General features: G+C 43.6%; 1 protein-coding gene across 3 annotated transcripts in view; it reads right to left on the bottom strand.

The window, feature by feature from the left end:
• Positions 1-23,697, bottom strand: part of LOC109312484 (prosaposin-like) — a 39,573-nt gene that overhangs the window by 4,480 nt on the left and 11,396 nt on the right. Inside the window, exons 2-13 of one of the 3 annotated variants that reach the window (XM_019538539.1) lie at positions 17,071-17,204; positions 13,006-13,080; positions 11,607-11,732; positions 10,271-10,465; positions 8,571-8,711; positions 7,473-7,529; positions 6,473-6,481; positions 4,410-4,523; positions 3,542-3,637; positions 2,930-3,116; positions 2,540-2,709; positions 1,552-1,632 (exon numbers count right to left, since the gene is read on the bottom strand). In XM_019538539.1, the coding sequence (XP_019394084.1) occupies positions 1,552-1,632; positions 2,540-2,709; positions 2,930-3,116; positions 3,542-3,637; positions 4,410-4,523; positions 6,473-6,481; positions 7,473-7,529; positions 8,571-8,711; positions 10,271-10,465; positions 11,607-11,732; positions 13,006-13,080; positions 17,071-17,204 (1,385 nt within the window). Of the gene's footprint in view, positions 1-1,551; positions 1,633-2,539; positions 2,710-2,929; positions 3,117-3,541; positions 3,638-4,409; positions 4,527-6,472; positions 6,482-7,472; positions 7,530-8,570; positions 8,712-10,270; positions 10,466-11,606; positions 11,733-13,005; positions 13,081-17,070; positions 17,205-23,697 lie in introns of all 3 variants that reach the window. The other 2 variants (XM_019538537.1, XM_019538538.1) reach the window with 2 other exon arrangements.

Raw genomic sequence — 23,697 nt, 5'->3', positions numbered from 1 at the left:
GTTTCAGCCCTCTTGTACAGCTCCAAGTGTTTCTAGTGGGTGTTTGAGTGTGTAGCCAAAGAAAAGGTAGTGTTGGGAGCTTTCACTTTAGAAATGAGGTCTGTAGCTAAACGAATAGACCTGTAAGATGCCTTGAAGGAGCAATGATTCTGACCTGAACCTGTTCAGCCTTCACAAGAAAAGGCTGAGAAGGTATCTGGTGGCTGTCTATAATCTTACCAAGGGGGACCAGCAGGGAACAGGAGAGACCCTGTTTCCCCAAGCACTGCCAGGAGTGACTAGAAATAACGGTCACAAGCTGGCAGAGGGTAAATTCAGATTATACATCAGGAGGCGCTACTTCACTGCCAGGGTGGCTAGGATCTGGAACCAACTTCCAAGGGAAATGATGTTCACTCCTACCTTGGGGATCTTCAAAAGGAAGCTAGATAAGCACCTAGCCAGGGTCATTTGACCCCAGCACTCTTTTCTGGCACAGCAGGGGGTCGGACTTGATGATCTGCTCAGGTCCCTTTCAACCCTACCAACTATGAAACTGTGAAACTATTCTTAATCTAATATTAGCAGAAAAACACATTTCACACTTCATGCTGCCTGGTTTTACCATCCCAGGTCCTACTTTAAACCGGGGGTCAAGCAGGGGAAATAGGTCAATACCTAATTCTAGATAATCCTTACTAGAAATAGGTCAATACTGGGCCTGTGCGAAAAGGGAAATATTTGATTCAGATTGAGATTCAGCTGATTTTGAGAACAGTGATTCAACTTGGAGACTTGGATCATTGTCCCAAATCAATTTGGCCAAATCAGCTTTGGAAGATTTGGCACCGATTTGGAGAGATTCTGTGATTTGGCCACAGACTATAATGGGGAATCACTGAAATACCTATAACTTTGTCCTTTCTTGGCAGACTTGGATGAAAACAGCAGGAATGGTAGTCCCTCCTGAGGGCATGAGGCCTGCCACGTTTCAAGGAGATAGGTGCAGGGGTTTCTGGGAAACTACACCTCAAGGTGCTGATATGCAAAACTTGTGACATATGTGACTGTGTGTGTGTTAAGTCACATCAGGATGAAAACTGTAGGGATGGTAGCTGTTTCTACATCCCTCCCCAGAGCCCTGTGATTGGAAGGAGACTCAGGGAAATATCACAGTCACTGGCCAGCTACAGATGTCAGTCTTTCCCTCCCGTTCCCCCTGCCTCTTCTCAGTTTCTGTTCCCCTGAAAGACTGCCTTCCAAATCTCCCAAGTCTCCAACTCTTTTTCCAAATTGATTTGGAGGCTCTAAATCAATTCAGAAGATTTTTCTGGTTTCCTGATTAGATTCGGATTCAGTGATTCGGCCTGCAAATTGGGCAGAATCTTCTCCGAATTTAATCAGTGACCGAAGCTTTGCATACCCCTAGTCAACGTCTATACTCGTTCTCTTCTGAAACCAGGAGTTACAAACTACTGTCCTTGCGCAAGAATGTAATTGGACTTTGCACAGTTTCAAGCACTGAAGTGACAGGGTGCTTTCTCCATAGCTCACAATGGCACAGCTACTTACAGTGCACACAAAGTTAGGATCCATCATCTGCACCAGGAGTCGTACTGCACCAGGCTCATACTGATCCACAAGTTCATCACACTGTAAAAAAAAGAAAAAGACAAAGGTGTGAGGACAGGATGTGCAGCTAGTACTGCATGGGACAAAGTAGAACCTCCTGATTCAAGCAGGCAATCTCAAGTAGTCTTATATTTCACAACTAAATAAAAGATTCCACTGGGATTTGGGAGGCGATGCCAGGGGAGGAGAGAGAGAGTGGTCCTCCAGTGAAGGGACAGAATCTTTTACACATACATCACTCTGACAGCTACATTTACTGTCAGTGACTCAGAAGCTCAGATATAGCACCCTGACAGTCAGGTTAAAGGAAGACAGACATATGCCTGAATTTGCCTATGAATTGCCAGTTTTGAAGACAGATTTACAATGATGCTGGATTTGCCAACTTTCCATTTTTGCCCATTGTAGATTGTTCTCCATATCTGATTGAGAGGCAGTCTGCTATATATTAGAGCATATATTGCCAACTGATCTACCAGAGATCAAGGTTGCTCCTCAGTCATGCAGTTTCCTTTGAGCAAAGAGGGAGCTTACACCTTTTGATACTGAACAACAGGAGAGACATCGTAGCAGGGATCAGAGTGCCAATGTGGAGAAGCTCAAAACCAAAAGCACATTAAAAGAGAGTCTCAGATGCACTGTACCAGCTTCAGTGCAAGAACCTAAGAACCCTTGCATAATTGTCTCAACATCACCCATCAGAGGCTGACTCCGTGAGATATCTCCAGCACATAAGCCATCAATCTAAAGACTTAGATTTTAATGTTTGGCCTCAGCACTCAATTTGTTCCCACCTGTTTCTTCACTTTCCTATCCTAAGTATATGGGCCTGAAGGATAAAGGTAGCAGAAAATCATGTAGGTTAGTGACACTGTAGATGATGTACAGATGGTGCTCTTCCATTCCCCATATAACTATTTGCCATTACCTTCTCCATCAGGACGTCTGGCAGAACCTGACAGCCCTTCGAAAGCATATCACCAATTTCAATCAGAGTCTCATTCTTCAGCAGCTCGTCATCAATGTAACTAATAACAATCTGACACACGTGGCAGAATTGATCAGCGTTCACTGGTGCCTGTTCCAGGGCATTTCTCTCTGACCAGAAAAACAATATTAGAGTGTTAGATCTGGAAGCTTTTCCATGTAAGTTCTTCCCAACTTAGAATGCCCTAGTCCCAGACCTGGGCTCCCTAGCTTTCACCTCAGCAGCTGGCCTCAGGTGAATGCTGGACTAATGAAAATCATACCCTTGAGGTGGGCTTTTCAAATGTAAACCAATGAATTCTGTACACAAATGTGCTGTCCCAATGCCTACCAGTTTGTAAAGGGGTTGAATGCTTGGGACAGCATTTCAGCATGATGCATATAGCTTCAGGATTAGTCGCCTCCAACAACATGACAACAACAGCCTTGCCATAGGAGTCCACAAAGTCTTTACATTGCCCCAAGACCCCATGTGGTAGGAGGTAGCAGACCTTTTCTATTCCATGGACTATTTCATCCTGGAACACAAAAATAGCAGGGGTGAGAAGGAAGAATAAGTTCCTGCAGTCTATCCCTGCATATCTCTCTCCCTGCCCCCTCCATGGAATAAGGAAGCTCTTATTCTTCTGCATAACCCTTCCCTCTGCTACAGACAAAGCTTTTACTGGGCATATTCATGCATAAACCATTCATGCAAAATAGTGCCTAAGCCAATGCCTTTCCCAAACCTGCCTTTTCCTCAGTCAGGAGGCAGCTTGCAAGCAGCACTCCTCAGGCATTTATGGAATTCCATTCATTCACTTCCAACAACCCCAAAGCTTCTCTCTCCCCCATATCAGAGGAGAACATGTTCTAAGCCCAGAGGAGCATGCATATATAGCCTGAATAAGCTCTGTTTCTAAGCATCAGTGTACTAGGGATGTCTTCTTCACCAGCCATGTACCTCTGTCATGTTGTTCTCCAACAGGTTCTCCGCTGTCTTTATCACCATTTCACACACACTGCACAGGGGGGTGGGTTTCTCTGCACCCTGGTTTTCCTGTTAAGTATAATAACATGGCAACACTTAAAAGATGATTAATGTAATAGGGAATTGTGGTCATGTCTGTGGAACCTTTTGCTTTCCACCTTCCTATTTCAAGCAAACTCTATTAATCGTCCAGAAGACATTCCTTTTGCCTTGCAATCTCTCCAAGAATAAGCTGATCTTACTCAGTTTTATGCATGTGCCACTATCCCATAAAAAAGGGAAGGGTCTGAGATTCTGACAGTTCCAACCTGTGTCTAACCATCATTCCTGCCAAAGACTTAAGGACTACAGTAGTTTGTTGGATACTGTTTGTAGAACTGTACTTCATGAATGCAGTTACGATCAACTACAAAGGACTGTCCTGACTACTGCTGACGGGAGAGGATGTAAAAAACATTTGGAAAAAAATATAAATGTTCTCATAAAAAGATATATGTAATTGAAACATTTCAAACTGAGAGATTTTGACCAAATCTAAACCTGATCCTGTCCTACTTCTGTACTGTGTTTCTTGCTTTATCATTTTAATTTTTAGTCGCTGGTAAATACTGAGGTGGGTAACAGTATGAGGGAACATTCTTCAAAGAGGAGAAGCTTCATTACCTAACCAGTTCAGTGCTGTTTACCAAGATAGTCATAATATTTAGAACAAATCTGGCAGCCAACCCTTATTTGTATAGCTTTCATTCCTCAGCCAGGGCTTATATTGGTTATAGGAAGGCAGAAGTAGGCCTGTTCTTTCTGCAGTAAACAGCAGAGGGTGCTGAAAGTCTCATCTTACCTCCACCGGCTCCATCACATTAAGCATGCTCATCACTTTAGATGACAACAGGGTTATGAAGGGAACGGATTTCTGGGAAGTGCAGAGTCCAGCCAAGCCACAAATATCCTTCGGTTGCTAGAGAGAGAGAGAGACACACAAATCATGAAAAACAGAAAATCTATACCAATTTGACTAAGGAAGGAAGAGAGACCTCCAGGGCTGCACTGCACTCAACTACTATAGGTGTGAGGCTGTTTTACCAAGTGTTCATGAAAGAACTGTAATTGCTATAGCTGTGGATAGGCTGTCCAGCCAGTGGACTAATGACATTTCCTCTGTTTAGAATACTGCCAAGATGACGCTGGATCTGTAACTAGTCTGGATTTAAACCTGTGTCATAGACATTATGCTCATATCTGTAAAAAGATGAATCACTTCATGTCTATGTTCTCTGCAACCAGCACTAAAACACCAATGCAGCCACATAACCTCTGCTCTTTCCTCCCTTGTAGTTAAAGTGTAAGGAGGCCTTGCCACGAAAAAGCTTCTGCAATATCAGTGGACAATTTACAGCAATGGTAAAGGCTGTGTATGGGTGAAAGGAAAGCCTAAGAGCAATATGTCAGACTGTCTGGCTAGGCACTGCCTTTCACTAGATAAGCAGATCAAAGTATTAATGTTACCACAGCACTCTGTGCATGCAGCATGATATGTCTCTGTACCATGACGGACACAGGAAGTTCAATGCTAATCTTACACTGGTTTTATACCAGGGTAAGCCTTTTCATTTGCATGGAGTTATTCCTTCTTTTTTCTCAGAGCCAAGGTTGGGGATTTTGACTGGTGTGTGCCAATGATCCTGCTGGGACTTAAAAGCTGGAGGTTCCTGGCTAAAGGGTCTTGCCCCTCCACTTGGGGTCAGACTGATTGTCATATTTGGGGCTGAGAAGGAATTTTACCCCATCATCAGATTGGATGTACTGTGGGGGTTTTGCCTTTCTCTGTAGCAGAGGATGTGGCCCTCTACCTGGGATCTCTTGCCTATATATTAACAACCTTTTACAGAAGCAGGACATTGGCTGCTGTAGTTCTCCTGCTTTACCTGTGGCAAGTTAGGGTGTTATGTGTTGTGTTGTGTCAGGGTTGATGGTAATTTTACTAAGTTAGATTATGGTTGTGTATAGGATGGCTTGGAAAGAGAGGATCCTGCCTCAGGCAGAGGGTTGGACTAGATGACCTGTGGAGGTTCCTTCCAACCCTACCTCTTAATGATTCCATGATTCTTCCCACCTACACAAGGTCTTCCATGACAAAAATTATCAAACATAGAGGTGCTGGGAAAGCAGGATAGTGAAGGCCTTATTTTTAATTCTCAATTCAGAGCCCAAACTTTGGCTGTGACCCAGAAAAGGTCAAGCACCCTTTGGCTATGACCCAAGGCGGTTCAAGCACCCACTTTGAATGCCTTCAAGACACATTTGGATGCTTATCCTGCTGGGATCCTATGATCCCTGCTGACTTCCTGCCCCTGGGGCAGGGCGATGGACTCGGTGATCCTCCGGGCTCCTTTCCAGACCAAATTTCTATGAAATCTATGAAGGGTTACCTCTAGAGAAGAGCCAGAAATGTGTTTCAAGAAACAAAAATGACAGGCCCAGACAAGACCAAAAACACAAGTTAATTTTAGTTATTTTCACTGAAAAATCACAAATCTAGTAAAAATAGAACTGTTTTAGAAAACATTTCAAACTTCAACAAATCTGCATTTTTTCATCACGTTTTTCCTTGAAAATTTTCCATCAGCTCTGCATTTGGACCCTTTCTGAGTACAGAGTTAAAGTCAGGAGGATCACCCTAAGTCTTCCTCATCATCAAAGCAAGGTCTTCACATTGGAGCAGAAACAGCAACTTGCTCACTGAAGACATCTGCTCCCCCTTCTCTTTCATCCCATTAAACATCATTTGTATCTGTCAAAGCTGACAATAACCAGATGTTGTACACAACTAATTAGCCAGAGAAAAGACATTACAATGATTTAGATAAAAACAAAGACATTACCACAGGCACGTTTTCCACATACCTCATCTTTCTGTCAGTGAAGAAGCAGAGTTGTGGAAAGAAAGATAACACAACAGTTACATTCAGTGGGGAAAAAACCTTCCCAAACATTCAGACTTTACATATGCAAAAATTCCATACAGAAGAACCTACTTAGGAAATCACCTCTCCCCAGCTTTCAGCTATGCTACTTTACCAATATAAAACAAACATTTAATTGGCCTTTACCCATTTCAGTTTAGCCTCTAGCATACTAAATGCCATTTTTCATGTTGCTGAGAGAGACAGGCCCTGATCAGACCTAATCAGGACAGGAGTTTTAACACAGTCCCAGACAAAACCAATGTTAAGGTTGCTCAAATTTCAGGTGCCCAAAACTGACCTGCATGCTGATATGCTATTAGGTGATATGATGTACAATGGAGACTGATTTATTCCAGTGGGAGGGACCTACTCAAGTATAAGGTGAGAAATACTCTCCTTGCCTATGAAGTTGGATGTAGATGCCATATTAGAAATAAATTTTTCCCACTGTGTATAGGCTAAGTCATATAGAGTAAACCCTGGTCACTTTGCCACTATCGTTTAATTTGCTGTTGTTCCAATGCTCCACTCTTCTCCCTTTCCCTGGTCCTCCCAATTATCAGCTTCTGATAATTGGTCACTAATGAACAATTTGATATTATTTGTATTCACTTCAAAATGGTGAATTAGCTAGGGTTGGCTGTATTACATTCAACTCTGGCAGAACAAGAGTATGCCTTCTGCATCTTCAGAGTGAGATTGGTAAAATCAGAAAATACACCAATAGTTTAGTTAACAGCATTCCGATATTAACCTTTCCAGACTCCACTTGCCCCACTGCATGGCCTGACAAGAGATGCAGAGTATTTGATATGGACTTTTCACACACATCCATAGAGATCCTTAGAATGCATCACAGTCCCTTCAAGACATTAAGGTAATTCTTGCCAGAACAAGTTCTGATGAAGAATGGGGTGTTCTCACTATATTCAGCTTACCATGTATGTCAGCAACTGGAGAACTAAGTCTGAGTACTCAGAGAGGTAACTCTTGCACTGTGTGAGAGAGAAAGACATTCAAGTAAATACCCATACGCTACACTCACCACAGGAGTTACCAGTGATGCAACATTATGAAGGAGATTCAGCAATGTCAGAAAATTAAAACAACATTTTCCACAGCAAATAGTCTGATCTCAATGCACATTTTGAATCTGTCAGTACTTTGACTCACTCTATGTACTGTTACCATAAAGGAAGTTCCAGACTTTTGCATTAAACACTACTTTTCTGTCTTAAAGTTCTAGCATTTTTTGCCTTGCCTTACTTTCAGATAACATTTCTCCCTAAAGTCAGTGTTCAAGATGCTAGTTAAATCTTAGGGATAGTTTATCTCAGAGATAGGTGTGTGAGTTCGAAAGGAGGGAGGTAAAAGGACATTTTTAAAATTGGTATCTACCAAAAAGCTGGGTGGGGAGGGGCTAGGTACACCACACTGGAAGTAGTAGCATCTCAGCAAGAACCATAGGGAGGTAAGGACTGAGGCTCCTTAGGCATCTTTGAAAATCCCAAACTCAATCATTTATGACCCAAAACTTTGTGTTTGATGAGTTGGCCCAGTAAATAAAATGGTAGTGAATTATGTACCCACTCAGAAGTAGTACACATGGTCTCTGCCCCAAAAAGCTCACCATCTATGAACAAAAGCAAAATAGGCAGGATGGTGTTGAAAACAGAGTCTGCATATATACAATGCTTTTTTTTTAAAACAGTAATTGTCAATCTGCCCCAAGTGGACCCTTAGCTTAGTTGCCATAAGTTAATTAACTTCATATTGGCTTCAGGGTATGAATGGGTTGAGGAAGGATTTGAAGGAGCAGAGAGTGGAAGTTTTATATGTGTATATACATTGTTCATCATGAACAAGCACAGCCAGAAATATTTTATCCACCTGAGATGGTAGGAAGGTAAAGACTGTGAAGAAAGACTCTAAATCAGAATATTAATAGCATTTATCGCACAAACAGTCAATTGTTCAGTATCATCCAGACTGTCCCTAGAGGTTTTCTTATCCTACTATGATCAAAATTACTCTACTTTGTCATCCATGTTAGGTCCCAAGTGTGCACACTCCTCCTTAGCTTCAGCAACTACAGACTCAAGGAAGAAGTTGTATTTCATTTCTTCCTGAATATCGGCTATCAGCTGAATGCAGGTTCCACACATATCTCCTTCCTGCTAGAAGAGAATAGGGGAAACCAAGATTAATACACGTGGCCCAAACTTATGGTGCTATTGTGTCTTGCCCATTAACAGAGAACCCATTTACAATACTTACCTCTACACCTTTAAAAAAATTCATCTTTACAACGCTGCTATAAGGCAAGCATTATCTTCTCTGACTTGTGAGGAAAACTAAGGCAAAGAGGTTAAGACCTATTTGTAAACATATGTATACACTGCTCTGCTCATCGCTTCAAGGCCTAAGCAACAAAGGAGTCTCCTTTCGAAAAAAAAAATTAAGCCCTTAGGCACTGTTAAGTCAAAGGACTGATCTGCATTTCAGACTAAAGCCAGAACAATACATTACCTTATGTCAATCAGTGCAGTACCATTGCCTTATACCCTAGCTGAGGAACTGGTCCTCGTTGTGTTGGAAGTGTAACTGTGAACTGGAAACCTGAGCAGGCTCCTTGCTTTCTTGTATAAAGCCTTGGGTGTATTTCCATGTCTAAGAAGAAGCTATGAGCCAGGGGTCAGCAATGTTTTTAGGCCAAGGGCCCAAAAAAAACCCCCTGCAACCTGAACATGGAAAGTGTTGGTGTGCTGGGGCAGGTGGTGGGAGAGCTGCGAGGGGCCCAATCCTTGATGTGGCAGCGCAGTCCCACCCCTTTCCTGCCATGGTCCATGAAATCCATGTACAGCCTCTGCCAGCAAAGAGCCATGGTGAGGCTCTGGACCCTGGTGCAGCTATTTGCAGCCTCGTGGATGCTTGCTGCAAGCAGCCCAGGCTCTAGGCAGCCTCCTGCCACCTGCCATGGAGCCTGGGCTGCTCACAGTAGGCAGCCATGAGCCTGCAAGGAGCTGCACTGGGGTTTGGACCCCCAACCTAGCTCACTGCTGGCAGTGGCTGCACATGTGCCTTGGGGAACAAGATGGAGAAGAGACCAGGGCTGTGCTGCCCCCAGCCCCTTCCCCACTGTGCACCCCAAGATGCATGTGCAGCTGCCAGCCATGGAGCTGGGTTGAGGCTCAGGACCCCAGTGCAACTGTTTGCAGCCTGCCTGCCACCTGTTGTGGGCAGCCCAGGCTCCGTGGTGGCAGCAGCTGCATGCCTGCCTTGGGGTGCATGGCAGGGAAGGGACTTGGGGGAGTGCAACCCCGGCCCCTTCCTCACTGTGTGTCCCAAGGCATGCATGCAGTCACTGCTGGCTGCAGAGCTAAGCTGAGGGTCCAGGCCATGGCGCAACAGTTGCAGCCTCCCAGGTGCCTGCCACATCCAGCTGAGGCTCTGGGCAGCTGCTGCCTGCCACAGAGCTCAGCCTGCTTGCAACCTCCCAGCTGCATGCTGGGAACAGCTAGGGCTCCATGGCTAGCAGCAGCTGCCCAGAACATGGGCCAGCTGTGGTGTGCCAAGCAAAATGGCCTCATGTGTCATGTTCTGGCAGACATGCCAGGGGTTGCTGAGCCCTGCTATAAGCTGTTAACAAGTACTGAGACAATGGAACACAAGGTCTCCTGTTTTTCGCTGCAGCTTACTGACTGCAGAAGTGAATCTGTCCATATTTCATCCTCACCCAGGTCTCTTGCTGGGGCTTGTTTTGAGGATAAAGGAGAAGAGGGACATTAGCGATGTAGGGAGGTGCCATTTCAGGGAAGTCCATCACCGTTTTCCCATCAGACCGCAGTGGCTTCTGAAACTTCAAAGCACCCATTTGACTCTCCTGGGACAGGCAAAACCTGAAGGTACCACACAATGCCTGAGGGTTAGCCTGGGAAGAATACAAAAGGACAAGTCACCACTCTGATGCACCTCCAAGTCTTGCTATTCAGAGAAGTGAATGGGTGTAAACAAAAAGCAGCCCCCATCCCTGCTGCTTAAGGCCCCTCAATATTAGTTAAGCAGCCAAGCAAATGAACAGACAGATGCTTGAATGCTCAGCAAAAAAAATTAGCATTTGAAGCATATTTTTCCCTTGCCACCTCCCCCCCATGCTTTTATGCAATGGAACCAATGTTATTATCTCACTGAACCCGTGGTACAATTCCACACTAATCCCCACCACAGGAAATGTTTTTCAGCTTGTCTATCTGCCTACAGTTTATGAAACCTCATTACCTAAGACGCTTCACAAAAACCAACAGTGTTTGGGATAAGCAGGAGTGTCTCTAGATAAGTAGTTCAAACTGAGCAAGAAAAAAAAAATAAAAGGAAAAAGCTAGAGGTACTCATAATACGTGAGCTTTCTGTTGCATCAGTTCATATACATCAGTTCATTTTAAATCATTTTCATCTGAAAACACGTTTTCTCTTTGTCTTGTGGATGTTTATTTATTTAAAATGAAAGGGGTCCCCTTTGTTTCATGTTGAAAGACTTCTTTGGTTTTGGGGTTATTCCACCTTCCTCTTCTGTTTAGAGAAAAGGGGAAGGAAAATTAAAAGCCAAAGAGGTTTCAAATCCAACCTAACTTGAAATCTAACTTTTGTTTAATTAGAAAAATGGAAAATTTCAAAGGAAACAAAACATTTATTTGTAGAGACCCAGGGGTTCCTGGTTTTGAGGGGAGGGTGAGAAAAGTTAGCTGTCCTGTTTCCACTATTGGAGTAACCAAATAATGTTATTGCTACCGTCCTCCTGATCTCTGGTCCATCTGACACAATAGCGGGTTTTGCTTTGCCTTTCCAAAGGCAGGAACTCCTGATTGTTCTACTGAAAACTGCAAAAAGCTCATGTGATGTTTCCAGCAAGAGTGGCTCCTTCCTTTTTTTCTTGTGAACCAAGAGACAAGGCTCCTCTGCAGGAGAACCCCCTCCCACTTAGCAAACCCAACCCCTAACCAGTCAACAGATTTGACCTTGCCATTAATTATGCACCAGAAGTCAACAACATTGTTTGCTCCCAAACATGTTACCAATATTTGTTTGCCAAACTGCAGGAGAATCATTACGCCATTGTCCACCATCTTCTTGCACTTGACTGACCAATCCTGAAAAGGAAGGTACTGGCATTTCTTAACCAAGAAAACACGAAGCTTTTCCTAGAAGAGAAGAGAAGAGAAGAGAACCATTAAGGACACATCCATAAAGAATTCTGCTACATCCAGAAAGGCAAAAACAATGCATCCATTCTTTGCATGCTCAGGGGAGACCTTGCAAACCCTGGTAACGCCCTTGAGCTGTACCCTTGGGCAAGTTCAGCAGATATTTTTATCTTAAACTCTCTCTTTCATGGAGTGCTGACCAAAGGAAATGATACTTGCCCCCATCTACAGGACACTTGTTCTTCCAAAGAAAAGAGTGTCCCATGACTGATTGATCCAGAATCTTTAAGCAAAGCTGATGGATGCACCATCAATTCTTCAAATATCAGAGCATTTCAATTCCAGTTCAAATGACAGAATATTTTGCAGCTAGACAATGATCTATCAGAGGTAAACTGGTACTCTGATTCTTCTTAGAGAGGAGGCAGGGAAAGGGACCCTATTTACTACACAGTGGACCAGATTCACAATTACATCAATTCTTTTTTTACCCCCACTTCAGGGTACCTTTTACATTACAGCTCACACAGTTAGACCACAAGAGCACAGGGTAAAGGGGCCTCAAGCTAGAATGAGAATCAGGACCAACATCTGTATGGAAGTTGCTGACCTAGAATTAGGAATACTGTAATCTACCTACAACCAACAAGACATTTTCAGTAGGGCTGTGCAAAGCTTTGGTTGCTGATTTGATTCGGGGGAGATTCGGCCTGATTCAGTGGCCAAATCTCTGAATCTGAATTGAATCAGGAGACCAATTAAAAGGTCCGAATTGATTCAAAGCCTCAGAATTGATTCAGAAAAGATTTGGAGATTCAGGGAGTCCCTGCTTGGCGCCACAGGGAGCTGGATCCAGGTTCTGTGCCGGTAAGTAGGGGGCAGGGGGAGAAGGGGACCATGGGGGGGACCCCCATCCCCTGCCTGCTCCCCCAGTACCCCTGAGCACCCCTCACCCCAACCCAACCCAACCCCCGCCACTCTCCCAGCCCCGTCAATGCCTGCCCTGCCCAGCCCGTGTCCTGGCACTTAAAAATAAATAAATAAATCCAATCGGCCAAATCTGAATCCGAAGCAAATACTAGCTGCTTCACACAGGCCTAATTTTCAGGTTTAATTCACATTAGATCATCTACCTAACAGCAGATCTTCTTCCCCCAACACCATGGACAAAAGTCAGGCATGATATTCTTCTTGGACTTAAAGTACTACTGCTGTCAAGGTTCTCTGTTCCTATTGCCCGAAAGGCTGCTGGGATCGTTAAGCTACTTACCTCTGTACAGTTGTCCTGCAGGATCCTCCCCGTCAGGGATACCAGTATTTTACACACATTACACCTGATGCTTTTCTGGGAAAGATGGAAAAGTATTTTGAGAGGGATTTGCATGTTGGTAAACATAAGGAAAGTTTATTTTCTCTTTCTGTCTCCATATTACAGAGTGACAGTTGAAGCTAACTTCTCATCTTAGGCACACATTTCAACCTCTTCTCCCCCAGCCTTTAAAAACCCCACATCTTGAAATCTCATACAGCCCATCTAATCCACAGCTGAATTCTTCTGAGAATTCTTTTGTCAGGACAATGGATCAGAAATGGTGTTTCAAAGGTATTGTGGTTTTACTGCGGAGAAGTATGTTTCAGTGATGTTTTGCGAATGAGAGAGGAACTATAATGGAGGTAAGACTATAAGACCTGGTTCTTGATACATATATAGATAAACAGACTAGTATATAAATATAAGAACTTCTGCCATACACTGATTTGCTGATGGGAGAAGCAGAAGGTATGGCTGGGAGGGGAAGATGGGGTAAGCAAGGAGGAGTAAAAGGGGCAAGAGGGAAGGGGCTGAGAGCTGAGGACAAGAGAAAACAGCATGGAGACCTCCCCTCCTGTCTGAGGGCAGGGGAGGTAGAAGAAAGGAAGGAAGAACTGGCTTAAGATGGAGAAAGAGATTGAAAGAGAAAAAGTCTGAGTGCAAGGTATCTGGAAGAGGGCATAGGAGAGGGGACACAGAGTAGAGGGAAGGGACAAGCACCACAGAATGAGGATAGAGGATTGAAGCAAAGAGAAGGATGGAACATCATCCATGATGAAAACTGTAAATATGTAGAAATAGTAGAAACAAAATACAGCAAGCAACACCATTTTACTGAATGGATAAAGCTTCCCCTCTCGTATTCCATTCCCCTTAATGTCTACTGCTCCCGTATCCCTGTCGAGCACAACTCCTACTCCCCACCTCTGCATACCTCTAAAGGACCTACTAACATCTGTATGAGGAGTCACACTTGGCTGAGTCACATGAAATCTATTCAAACAGAGTATCCCCAAGCAGAATTAAACCTGTGGCACTAATAACAAATCCCCAACAATACAGAGTGAAAATCTCCCAGTTCAAAGGCATTAAGTAGGGATGAAAGTGTCTCTCAGAAAAATCCAGCTGCCCATGCAAAACAGTATGGTACTTCATTTACTAAAACGCAGGGATTCAGTTTTTCCTGCATACCGCATTAAGAAAGAGGGAAAAGATGCCATTGCTTGACTGGGTACAACATGAGAGAATGTGGAAAGAGGAGGACGATGTAGGATGTAGGAGTCACAAAACTGCAGAAGGCAAGAATTCTTGTGGGTGATATCTTTTACTGGAACACTGGAATGGTTGGTATAGATACAGGCTGCAGAAGATCATATCTGTCCACAATGGTCTAAGAGCTCAGGATAAGGAGAACACGCTGTTCAAAACCATCACTGCTATGTCAAACCCAGTTTCTGTAGGCCAAAGTCATCTCTACATTTCTGCCTGTTTCACCAAGCATAGCCAAAAGGGATCCCATTTCTCTGTAACTGGTTGACAGGCAAAGGACTTAATTCCCACTTACATTAAGGCTATTTTCACTTCTCTAGCAACATAAAAAGACCTTAAAGGGGAATTGTGAATGGCCTTAGAGAGGTCTCCAGGGAAAGAATTTTTGTAAAGACTCTTCCCCAGTCTTGTTTCCAGCATCCAACATAACCATGAGGACTTGTTAGAACAGGCCAACGAGGTGATCAAAATGCACTGCGTGACAGCAATTCTCTGCCATTCAAAGATAAGGGCTCCTGAGAAGAAGAGCAGCCCCAGGCCTGACTCAAGCTTACAACAGAGAATGGGCAGAGCCCTGAACAGCCCCAGAATGTGGAGGATAAAGATAAAACTTAAAACCATCTTAATCACCCATCCTTTTTCCAGCCCCAACCACAAGGCTCAGAAACTGAGAATTGGGCCCTCTGTCTTTCTGCATCCAGCATCCTGTCAGTTTCTACTGCTTATACTAAGTTAGAGTTTTTCCAGCACACTGAGAATAATAATTCCAGACATCTAGGCTATTGTAATTATTTCCCTCAGTTTCCCAAGAAGCATTGCACAGAATTCTTAGGAAAACTGAGGATTTTATACACATTCCAGTTTATTAATTATTATCAGCAGCACTTGGCACTAGATTTTTCTAGGAAACTGTGAGATAGTGCTTATGCTAAGCAAGGCCTAATTAAGAACAATGCACAAAAACTCCCAGAATTCTTCAAGGAGGTTGAGGAGTCAGCGACTGACATTCTGGTAATCACCTTCTGACCCTTAGATGAAAATGCTGACCGTCTCACCCTTGGACAAGGATAAAAATTGCAAGCAAGCAGCTTATATTGTTAAAACAGGAAACCGCATGGCTAAACTGCAATGACGAAAAACAAACGCATATTATGTAAGCCTTGACCTTTTAACCCTGCTAAAAACAGCAAAACATAAGAATTAACATAAAAAACATAAAGGTTATTGAGAATTAACATAAGAAACATAAAGGTCATTAAGACTTAACATAAGCAGCGTAAAAATTATAATACAGAGCGTATCACCTGATATAATATAGATAAGTTAACTAATAACCAATAGAAGTAAGAATTAGAAATACATATGTATATGTGTTATCATATATAAGTAATAGTAAAGTTATGTTAGATGCCTCACTGTCAGAGTGGGGACAGTTTTGTTTCTTTTGTCTAAAAAAAAGATAAGGGACTCCTTGTAAATGAGCTGTTGACTAGTTCTGAGACTACTGAATCAGGCAGCCGCACCTAGCCTCCAGGTTAGAAAGCAAGGGCTTGATTTGGGAACCTCGTGAACCAACAGACCCCCTTTAGTTTATGACTTTGTGAAACAATAAAAGTTTTTTTAAATTGAACATCCAGGTCTGAGCCTGTGCTTAATTCAGTCCTTATATAATTCGGCATTGAACTCACACAGAAGCCAAATCCAAGTTGATGGCGAGGACTTCCAGAAAGATCTCACAACACTGAGTGGGCAAGAAACTGGCAGATGAACGACAGTGTTGACAAGTGCAAAGTAAACGTACATAGGAAAAAAAAATCCTGAGTTATACGTACACAATGCTGAGCTCTGAACTAGCAGAAAAGAGACTCTGAAGTCACTGTCAAGGCAAGATAGTGAGCTAACTAAGCCACTGGCCTGACCCAGTATGGCATTTCTTATATTCTTATGTTCTTACCATCAGAAATCCTGCAAATTCTCCAGAATGTGACCTAATATGATCGTTGAAATTATGTTTTGTCTCTAGTTGGTGTTACAGATATACATTCATGTCTGTATACTTCAAGGGTCTGTTAGATTAGGGGCAGCCTGTAATAGGATTGGTGTAATCCATTTAGTGTGACAAGACTGTGGCAAGAGAGCTAAGTCTAGAGCTGATCAAGAATTTTTCAAACTATTTTGTTCACCAAAAAATTCCCATCATTGAAACCCAAACTGTTCATAAAATGGGCAGCTTTAATGAATTTCCTGGTTTAAAAAGTTAGTGGAAGAAACGTTTAGGGTCTTTTGACATATTTTACAAGACAATTTGTAGCATTTGCAAGTAAAAGCAACCTGTTTTGAAATTTGAATAAAATTGGAAAAAACCTCATCTTTGAAACCCAGATTGTTAAATTGACCTTAACTGAACACTTTTCAGATTTTCAGTGCATGCCAGTTTCTGAGATTTTTACTTGCCAGACTGATTAAGGATAGAAATATATTTTGAAAATTTTCATAGGATGGCAAAAATGTTCCTTCTCCAGCTAGAGTAAATCAGCCGATCACTCCCCACCATCCCCCCAGTGAGAGCATTCCCCTAGTGCAGTCCTGTTGATTTTGAAGAAAGATGCAATACAAGATTCTTGGAAGAGACAAATAACTACATGGGAATGGAAGTCAGATGTCACCTTGGTCCCCTAACTACAAACAGCAGCATGTAAAAATACCAAGTGCACTCAGAAGATACCATATCTACTGCTCAGACAGCACACTCACCATCGGCTGCTGCTTCCAGACAGTCTGCTGACACAGCTCCACGGCCCCACATTCCACTGCCGTCTGCAGATCCTGACACCAGCTCTCAGGGCCTCCTGCACAATCTTTCTGCCAGGAGACGGGGCTTGCTGCCACTGCCAATGAGAAAGGAAATCAACATTCAAACTGTACCGCTAAAGAACATATAACGTTACTCACATTGTTCCATATCTAGGCCTTGCCTACCTTGCTATAGTCAGATACATGTTAATTGGACCTCTATGCTTAAGGGTCTGATGACAGTGCAAGCTAATTCAGCATTGTGCATGCAGTTGGTTCCTCAGCTTGGTCAATGCTATCAGATGCACCAAGTTCAAAAATCTCCAGCGAATACAGGGAATGACACTTCCTGCACAGAAGAACCCCTTGGTTTGAATGCATTCAGTCTAAAGCAGCATTTCTCAAATGTGGGTTGCAAGAATATGTCAAAAGGGTTCCAAACAAACTTTAAAAATGGATTCTCTTCTCTTTTAAAGGAGAAAACTGTGGGAAGCCATGGCTTTTCCCTTGCAGGCCCCCTCATGCCCCACACACGAGGAGGCTGGGGCCTGAGGTGGGGAGCAGCGGGTTGGGAGTGAGGGGCACTGGGTCAGGACTGGCCACTGATGTTTACAAATGGGACCTGGTACAAAAAAATTGAGAACCACTGGTCTAAAGCAATACGAGAAACGATCTGAAATAGTTTATGTGAAATTTGGAAAGAGAGTTCCAGAAATTTGAGTTACAAATCTTTCTACTGTCCTCAGCCCCCAGCTTCCCAGAAGCCTCTGCCACAGCCTTCTCTCACACACCATTTGCTCTGAAGGGTGCTCTGAGGAGGCCTTTTCATTATTACTAAAGAGCCTGCTTCCTTTGGATTTCCTGCTTTAAAACTGAACTAAGACTTCAGAATAACTTGTAGGAAGTTTTGCAGATATTTTCCCTTTGAGCAGCACCGGTTCTCATAAGGGGATAGACAATTCAGTAGACAATTTCTGAACAACCATCAAGATAAGTGTACATTTTACAAGGGCAGTATCATATAAATGCATGGATACTTATCTTTGGAAGTCCCCTATTAATCTTTACAGTTTACTCAACCCACCAGCTACCAGGCTCAACTGCATGAGGAAGTCATTCTTTACCACCACTGTGGTAAATGTGTCTTGAAATCAGGTTTTGCAATAATAATCTTTTTACTAGAACAAAGACTTTACTCATGCAGTACGAGTTATCCCCAGACCACACCATGTTCACTGACTGGTCAAACCAGCTAAGGAAAACTCATGCTTTGGTGCCCCAAACCTGCTTCTTCCCTTCTTGCCTGTAAAAAATTAAAGCTAATGATAAGCTTCCATTAGTGCAATTCATGGAAGGAGAGTGAGTAAGCTTACTAACAATCAGACAGGACAACTGGGAGGGGAAAGCATGGTCTAATGGTCAAAGCACTAGGCTGGTGTTCAGGATTTTATCCTTGTTTGCTGTGCTGGGAAGTCATGTAGGCTGAATGTTCTGCAGTAGCCACTAACTGTAAATTAACTTATTTTTTGAGAGAAGAAGAGTTAATCTGAAATTCCATAGAGCCCGTTTTTAAGAAGTGTTGAGTATCCAACTCAGTCTTAACTGGGGAAGAGGAATCAGTCCCTAGGTACCTCCAGGTGAGCACCTAATTTGAGGCACTCATTTTAGCAAACTTTAGCTTTAGTCTTCCTGATCTTCAGCTCCCTATTTGTCAAATGGGAAGGGTAGTTCCCTACTTACTTCAAGGGGTGTTGCAAAAGTTCATTAACATTTATGAAGCATTGAGATGCTACAGTGATCCTGAACAGAAACTCAGGAAGAAATGAATACTTAAGTTTTTACATAGTATGTGGGTGCTATACAGTAAGTAATACAGAGGGCACATTCATTGAATAAGGAAGACAGAGGGAAAGACTGAACACCTAACTTCAGTCCTTAAAGCAATTCTGTTGCCATGCACTGAATGAAACAGGGGTTCTGCAGACAACAGCAGTATGAGATGGTATAATTAAAGGCTGTATGTCAGTGCATATACACAAGATTGCATAGACAATCCAAAATCCTGTAACACTTGAGTAACTGGGTTTTTCAAACTTAAAAATGTTATTTTAATGCAGCTTATTTTCATGAAACATCTTTACTACATGGTCAGGAACAACAGCTGAGTTGGCCTAAGTCAACAGAATAGGTTCTGATCTGGAAAGCTCCTATCACAGACAGGAAACAGGAACTGGGAAGGCAAAAGGAAAATGGAGAATTTAAATACATTCTCATATTCCAAAGAGTTCAGTTGCTTAAGGAAAACCCCTACTTTTAAGCTCTTCATCAGTATTTGTATACTATCAGTGTACTATTTATAATAACAGAAAAATCCTCCTCAGAAAATAAAATCCTCCTGCTAAAACTGTTTTGCTTACCCTGTTCCTCTCCAAATTCAGTTTGCGTGCTATAGTTCTACAGCTCAGCCCATTGCTATTGACTAAGAGAAGCAGAATAGTTCCACATATGTTGACAAACATCCCTTCAAGTATATGTATGAAAGGAGATTTACACCAGAGCAGGGCTGGGACAGATCAGATTTAACAGGCCAAGGAGATCAGTCCACCTGACCCAAGTGCCTGTTAAACAATGATCGGGACCTGATCCACACCACAACTTCCCTGATCAGGAGGTCAGGTGAAGCGGGTCAGAGCAATTGACCTGTTCTGAGTCATGGCACCTGGTTACAATCTTATAGATACATTCTACATGTGCTATTTACTAGGGCTGCACAAAATTTCACTGCAAGTTTTGTTTCAACACTATTTTTTATCTGTTTCAGGGTTGAAACAGCAAAATTGAAACAGAACAGACAGAGTCAAAACAAAACAAGGTAAGTCAAAATGTTTTGACACTGTTTTGTTGTTTTGCCCATAGGCTATAATGGGGAAAGTTGAAACAGCCTATAACGTTGTCATTTCTGGCCTGGATGAACCTTGCAGGAATGGTAGCCCCTTCTGAGGGGATAATGCCTGCCAAGTTTCAAGGAAATAGATGCAGGGGTTCTGGGGCCCTGCACCTCTAGCTGTTGACAGGCTAAACTCATGTCATGGGTGCTTGTGCAACTGTGTCTGTCTTGGGGCAGCGGGGAGAGATGGGGCGGGAAGAACTACTGCAGGCCTGGCTGTTGGCCCTGCTGCAGCCACAAAGCCTGTCAGCTATCAAGCAGACAGGTGCTGGGAGGGGCGGTTCTGGGGCCTGGAAGAACTGTTTCAAAGACATCTCCTAAGACTTAGGCTCCAACAGCTCATAGATTGTAAGGCTGGAAGGGACCTCAGAAGATCATTGGGTCCAGCTCCCTGCACCAAGCAGGAAAGACAACAGGGAGTCAGGTGACCCCAGCAAAGTGACCATCTAGTTTCCTCTTGAAGATTTTCAGGGTAGGTGATCACACCACCTCTAGAGGGAGCTTATTTCACAGTCTGGACACCTAGTTGTGAAGTAGTTTTTCCCAACGTTGAGCCTGAAACAATATTCAGGTAGTTTGTGACCATTATTCTTAGTTTCTCCCAAGGGTGCCCTGGTGAACAGTTGTTCACTGAGCCCTAGATGTACACTTCTGATGTAGCAGTTAGCTGCTACCAAAGTCCCCTCTCAGCCTTCTCGTTTTCAGGCTGAAGAGTCCCAGGTCCCTCAGCCTTTCCTCATATGGGTTGCTGTGCAAGTCTCTGATCATATGGGTGGCCCTTCTCTGGACTCTCTCAAGCTTTACCACGTCCTTGTTGAAGTGGAGAGCCCAGAACTGGACACAGTACTCCAGCTGTGATCTCACCAATGCCGAATAGAGCCGGAGAATCACTTCTTTGCAATAGTTTTGCTGGAGATGCATCAGTTGATACATGCCAGGGCATTGTTGGCCCTGCTGGCTACAGCATTGCACTGCTGGCTCATGTTCATACTGTGGTCAAGTATTACCTCTAGCTCTGTAGTGGCAAGTGATGAGGGATTTTCATTCCTGCTTGCCTGATGAGGCAACAGTTGCCCAAGCACCCATGTCACGAGTTTTGCCTGTCAGCAGCTAGGGGTGCAGGACCCCAGAACCACTGCACCTATCTCCTTAACAGCTAGCAGGCTTTGTGGCTGCAGCAAGGCCTAGCAGCCAGGCCTGCAGTAGTTTCCCTGCCCCCCATCTGTGCCCCAAGAGATACAGTTGCAAAAGCACCCATGTCACAAGTTTTGCCTGTCAGCAGATAGAGGAGCAGGGCCCCAGAACCCCTGCACCAATCTCCTTGACAGCTGGCAGGCTTCATTGCCTCAGCAGGGGTCACTGTGCCTGCAGCTTTCACCCTGCTGCACCTTAACACATACACAGTGTCACCCATGTCACGAGTTTTGTTTGTCTGCAGCTTCCCTGAACCCCCTGCACCTATCTCTGTAAAACTTAGCAGGCTTTGTGGCCTCCACAGGGGCTAGCATGCCTGTAGTTTTGACCCCACTGTGGCTTAACATATATACGTGACATGAGTTTTGCTTTCAAGACTTTGGGGTGCAGTTTCTCCAACCCCCCTGCACCTATCTCCTTGAAATTTAGCAGGAATCATGCCCTCAGAAGGGGCTACCATCTCTGTAAGGTTCATCTAAATAAGGCCAGAAATGACAAAGTTATAAGGTGCAGCTACACTGGGTGCTGACTTGGGAGTCAGAGAATGGGGGAATGCAGAAAGATATGAGCTGCCACCACAGCCACACAATTATGCCAGTGGCACAGTAGTGACCGGAAGTCTCCACATCCCCCATGGCTAAGTACACAGAATCAAAAAGCTCGAGGCTGAATAGCTTCAATCTTTGAAGGTTAAGCTAAACTGTGCAGACATTGACTTTTGAATCCATAAATGCAGGCACATGCCTCCCTTCTCTGCTGGAACAGACAGCTTGGGTCAAGGCTAGCCTGCCTACCCTGGAAGCAGAGGTTTGTGGGGGAGGTGCAAAGCATCTTGGGATGCTGGGTTAACTTGAACTTGGAAAGGATCTGGGACAGAAGTTCAGTAAATCCTTTTAACCTAAAATCAGTCAAGTGTGATATTACATCCATCCAGGTTTATCTTAAACCAGTTTTAACCATTTTGAAAGCAGTTTATGTGCACTGAACTTCTATTGCATTACAGATTTGAATTGGTTTCTGATGCCTGTTACCAATTTGTGTAATTTCTGTCCCTAGGTCGTGTGTTCTACTGCCCCAGGTGCCCAGCTGCTTTGTTAATCCTCTGAGCAAGAGCACATGGCAGCTTAGCCACTGTTTTATTTTAGGGGCAAAGATCCATGACTCAAATACTTAAGTACTAGACTGCATTCAAGCCTGGCAGAGGTTTTGGCCCATCATGCCAGTGTTTTTAGCTAGATGTTTTTCTGCCCCAGCCAAATCCAGGTATGGCAGATTGCAAAACACAAGCTGGAGTTGCCTGAACATAAGGCATCACTGCTTAAAAGCAGGACAAAGTGTACTATGGAAAATGAATACTGAAATCCCAACTTCATAGAAGTAAAGGCAACACACTCATTCAAGTAAATGGGACCAGGATTTTACCACTGCTATTTATTCTAGTGCTGGACATTGACAATATGTTCAGAGTGGAATGTGAAGCACCCAACATATTTACCACAAGGAGTTGACAATTGAATAAGCACATGAAGTACTCTATACCCAAGACTGCTTTCTACATCCAGCTTTGGTAAATCACTTGCTGTGCATCACTTATCATAGATGTCAAGAGGCAAGGATCTCATCCTCAGTCAGTGGCTGCTGGTCTTGAGAGGCCCATGAGAATAAATAGGAAGACTTGTTAAACTCCTAGAGTATCCCACAATTTAGAACCTTCAGCAAGTTTCCTCCCACTTTAGAGGGGTTTTTTTTGTTTTTATTAAACCGATTGGCTCATCATTCCTATAACAGAAATCACATTCCCAATGTTAAACTGCTGCACATAGCTCAGGAAATGCACACCCTTCTAGCTGGCAGGAAAGGAAGCACAAATTCTGCTTCTGACTGGCATCTTTGCCCAATAAAGGTGTCACCTTATATTTGGGCATTGGGATGTAGCCTGCACAGCATCCTACCACTCAATTAGTGTCACGCTTCTTGCCCATGCGCTTGTCTTTTGTTTAACATGAAACGTTTTTGATTACTCACTCAGAGCAAAACATTTCCGGTCAGTATTAAGGCTGGAGCAGGATTACATGCCTACCTATTTGTGTCATGTACCCCACCTTGGTTGTCTAAATTTCCTCTGTAGCAATTGTTGTGGCAGACAAGCATATAACCAGCTCCTACCAGTATGATGCTACAGGTTCCAAATCCCAACATCCAAGCCTGCCTGGTCTGTAGGAACAGATCTGGCAATACTCAGACCTGAGGGTGGGTGTAGGCCTCTGCTGCACAATGATACTTTCCTAGCTTTGGTTTATGCTCATCTGGGGATCGTGGACCTGCATGTGCCACTGTGAAGAGAAAGGTTGACATAAATAGTTTCATAGTAGCTAGAGTCGGAAGGGACCTAGGTAGATCATCTAGTCCGACCCCCTGCCTTGGCAGGAAAGAGCACCGGGGTCAGA

The sequence above is a fragment of the Crocodylus porosus genome, unplaced genomic scaffold (assembly GCF_001723895.1).
Source record: "Crocodylus porosus isolate Cpor-Errol unplaced genomic scaffold, CroPor_comp1, whole genome shotgun sequence".
NCBI lineage: Eukaryota > Metazoa > Chordata > Crocodylia > Crocodylidae > Crocodylus > Crocodylus porosus.
Note: the sequence above shows the minus strand (reverse complement) of the source record. Positions and strands in the feature narration are given on the sequence as shown.